We start from the raw sequence: 3,851 nt of genomic DNA on the forward strand, positions 1-3,851 counted from the left end.
AACAGATTGCGCAGCAGCCAGCCAACATCCAAGCTACGGCGATCACGTGCCTGCAGTTCAAGATCTGCGCTGTACTCCTGCGCATTGGCATAACTGCTGCAAGTGGCGAGAAGCGCGACGCCGAGAAGGATTTGTGTTCTACACATCGCGTTCAAATGGAAACACTTCAACCGAAGCGTAAGCAGCAGGTCTTCGTGCGCTGCTGATTTGCGCGTACTTCAATTCGAAAACAATTCAATTTATAAAATTGCGCTGTGTGCCTAAGCGCGTCCGCGTTTCAATTTCTTTTAACTAAGCGTTTTTCGGGAGCATACAACCGTTTGTTGCCGCATGCAACAAAGAACTGTGCGCTGTGTCGTTTGCGATTTTCAGCAAAAGGTTGCCGTTACTGCAGCTCTGGCCAGTAGATGCTGCGCGGCTAATTAGTGAGGCTAGCGTGCTGCAACTCGTCTAACGAGTTCTCAACACATTCGGCTATTATATCATATAGACGCGCACGAATATCAGCCAAAGCTTAGGCCAATGCGGCGACAGGTCGTAAAACTGCTCTGGCTGCTGCGCCGCTACTGCTGACATAGAAGTGACCGTTGCTGCTAGACAGCTTCGTCATTTGCATTTTCCTGCATTTTTTTTTGTGGGCAAAAAGCGAGCGCGGTGTAATATTTCTTTGGTGTAGAATAAGCGTACCGAGTTATATAAAAACGCAATCGTTATAGATAATTGTCATGAAAGTTAATACTCAATATATTTTTTAACCAAAGACGTCAGGCTATTTTAATAAAAATTGTAAATATCATTGAAAAGCTTCAATTAATGTACTCCTATTATGCTTCAGCACAACAACTCAAATTTCTGCCTTCTATCGCTTTTTGCCTTAAATTTTCTAATACCGCGGTACAGCAGAGAGCCAAGCCTTAACGACAGTAACTCAACCTTCAAAGAGCATAACGAGGGCTTACATATATTAAATACCCTCTACCTGCTGGCTAATAAAATAGCAACAATTCCTGGAAGTAGACATTTTCAGCTATGTTATTTGTGGGCTATTTCGTTCGTCTACTTAAGTCCTGTTTGCTTGCACTTCTCAAAAGACTTAGGAAACCAAAACTCGGACTAGGACTCGCCAAAATTCAAATACTTTTCTTTGGTATAACATTGTAGGACTTTCGTCTTTAATATATTAGAGGAAATTTTGTTCGAACATTCACGATTGCTTTAGCAGTTTTCGCAAAAAGCTTATCACCTTTGCTCCCTCTAATTTTGTTCTATCATAATCTAATCTATTAGTTGTTCTAAATACCCTCCTTACTTCTACACCTCCCCTTCCAGTCGTGTGAAAATCCTTGTCCTCTCAAAAGTTCAAAGTTGTACTGACCTCAGTTGCTTGCCATACCAATCAATCAGTCAGTCAGTTAACCAGGCAGCAAGCTAGTCAGCCAGGCAGCCATATTTAGCTTTTTCTTCGGGATATGATATAACGGTAACGTTCACAAGAATCATTAATTGAATTGGAAATGAAAGCAAAAAGTTATAAAATCAACCAAATCGCAACCATGCAACCGACTGTCGTTAAAAACAGATTATTCGACTGCGCTAATTTGCCCCAATTCAAACCTGGCCTAACAGCATTTTAAGCTGCAAAAGATTTGATAATAAAAACGCATAGCATTGCTGTTGCAAACACACCAAGTACAAATGTACATTGTACAAGCATATCAATGTGTAGGAATTTCAATAATCTTTGCTTTGTTCGTTTTTATGACTGTCAAGTAGCCCCCCGAGTAGCCTCACCAGTAGCAATCACCAGCTTGTCTACCAGCTTCCATCATGTCCTTGAGCGCCAACGCTACTCGAGTAGACTAGAAGCAGCCAGTAAATAATTTTGAAACGGTTCACTTTCGAATTTAGCATAAAATACTGGTTTATTTGGTGGCAAATTGGTCAGCGGTTTTGCTTAGGACAAATGTCATACGCGTAATATTCAGCTAATATGTGAAGTGTTAAAATATCTGCGGTTTTATGCTTACTTGGGCTTTTGCTTGTCTAAACACTGAAGGCCAACGTAAATGGCATGTTTGACCCTAATACGGTTAGTTACACTAACGGTAAACAAGGCTATTGACTTCATATGTAAATGTAAAACTGGCAAGAGTTGAAAAAATAGCAAAAGTTACTTTCGATAATTACGAAATTGAGGCCTATTCACAGCATTGAGTTTCATATAGTCACAGCCTATTTATTCGCGGAAACATTGAAGGAAAATATGGGCAAAGATGAAAAAGAAGTGGCCTCCTAGTAATGCAGAGTTATAATCTTCGCCAAATTTAAGGAAAGGGAAAGCTTTTCAAATCAATCCTTACTTGTTTCAGGCTCTGAATCTCAGACAAGTATGTAAATTTTTTGTGTGCCAATTTTTCAAACAACGGTTCAAGGAAATTAAACAGGTATTTTCTTCGATGTCAGCGGAAAGTCCTTTTTACATAACTTGACGGACCCATAGTTCATTACCACTTTCAACTCCTTTAAAAATTGAGAAGGACCCATCCACGGCTTTCAATGCCGAACGAAGTTTAATTTTAGCATTTCAATTCGCGCCCAGCTAGCCCAGATAGCCTATTGAAAAGGCGAAACTTCTCCTCGACGAACCAAAGCCACGCTCTGCATACATCATCTCGTCAGTTCACGTATACGTAGGGCTCAGAAGCTTTAAAGGAGTCGAACTAGGATAAGAAGGCACTGGGCATATTCGAGAGAGCATTGTAGGCACGACCCAAAGATAGCCAACCTCAGCAAGGGCCACACAAATATAATGGAAGTAAAGAGTTCAGTAGATCCTGTATGCACGAGAGCCCAATAGTTGGTGTAACCTCGTAAATTAGAGATACTGGTCTAGAAAATGTTATACTGGCCCTTTAGTCTCTTAAACATGGCCTAGTTCCACTCACAACTTGGTTTCGGTCCCGGTACTTTCTTGAGCTCAGCAAAAACCACTTAGAAGACCGTGAAGTTAGTCTGCTATTAGAAGAGAGAAGAAATAAGAAGGAACGGAAGCGTTGCCCTGGAGCGAGAAAAACGTTTCTTAATAAAATTATTTTCAAAAATGGCAAATTTATCTAAGGAATAAAAATTACTTCAGCCATGGATGCTGGTAAGCAGAGTTAGAAGTCGGCCTTACAAATCCACGATGACTTTAGCACCACACCTAAGAAACTGTGTCGAAGTCCATAGTGTACCCTGAACTTGGAGGAAAACTTCGATAGAATAGGGGAAGTCCTCATCATTAAGCTGTTGGCTTTTATGAAAACAGCAACGATGTAGAAAAGAGAGTCAGTTGAAGGATATTTAAACAAATTGTATTGAAGTTTGGAAGCTTGGGCGCTTGGACGTCATGGCCTAAAGACTGTGAGAGGTGTTGCGATAAAATTTGCTACCTTTCTCTAGAAGAAAAGATAGTCCCAGAGGCCTTTGCATTAAATTTACACGAGGTGGAACGACATTTCACTGAACCAAGAAAACTACGGCCTTTTCAATCAAAAACAGAATCTTCGTAATTATTTGGCTGACTTTAAAGATCCATCGGAATGGCCGCTCGAAGGCATCGGGTTTTATGTCAACCATAAACTCTGAAACTGACATGGAAGCTGTTTCCTTGTGGGTTTTTGTAACATTGATGCTTTTTCAAACCAAATTAAAAAGTTGGAGCCCAATGCTCCACGAAGAGACCTTTGAAAACGTTTTATCAGCCCTAAAGTTTGACTTGAGGAATGAGAGGTTCGTGCATGATGCACCTGACCAACAAGCCTCTCAATTCCTACAGGTTTTCGCAGCCGTTGGCGTAACTTTCCACAGCT

General features: G+C 40.8%; 1 protein-coding gene across 1 annotated transcript in view; it reads left to right on the forward strand.

The window, feature by feature from the left end:
- The window catches only part of LOC118748270 (formin-like protein 5), a gene marked incomplete at its 3' end in the record, with an annotated part of 12,181 nt that overhangs the window by 2,864 nt on the left and 5,466 nt on the right, over positions 1-3,851 (forward strand). The window contains 1 exon segment of the mRNA XM_036482645.1: positions 6-177. Coding sequence (XP_036338538.1) covers positions 6-177 — 172 coding nt within the window.

This window comes from Rhagoletis pomonella, unplaced genomic scaffold, assembly GCF_013731165.1.
Source record: "Rhagoletis pomonella isolate Grant_MI unplaced genomic scaffold, Rhpom_1.0 Rhpom_scaffold_00013, whole genome shotgun sequence".
Classification (NCBI taxonomy): domain Eukaryota; kingdom Metazoa; phylum Arthropoda; class Insecta; order Diptera; family Tephritidae; genus Rhagoletis; species Rhagoletis pomonella.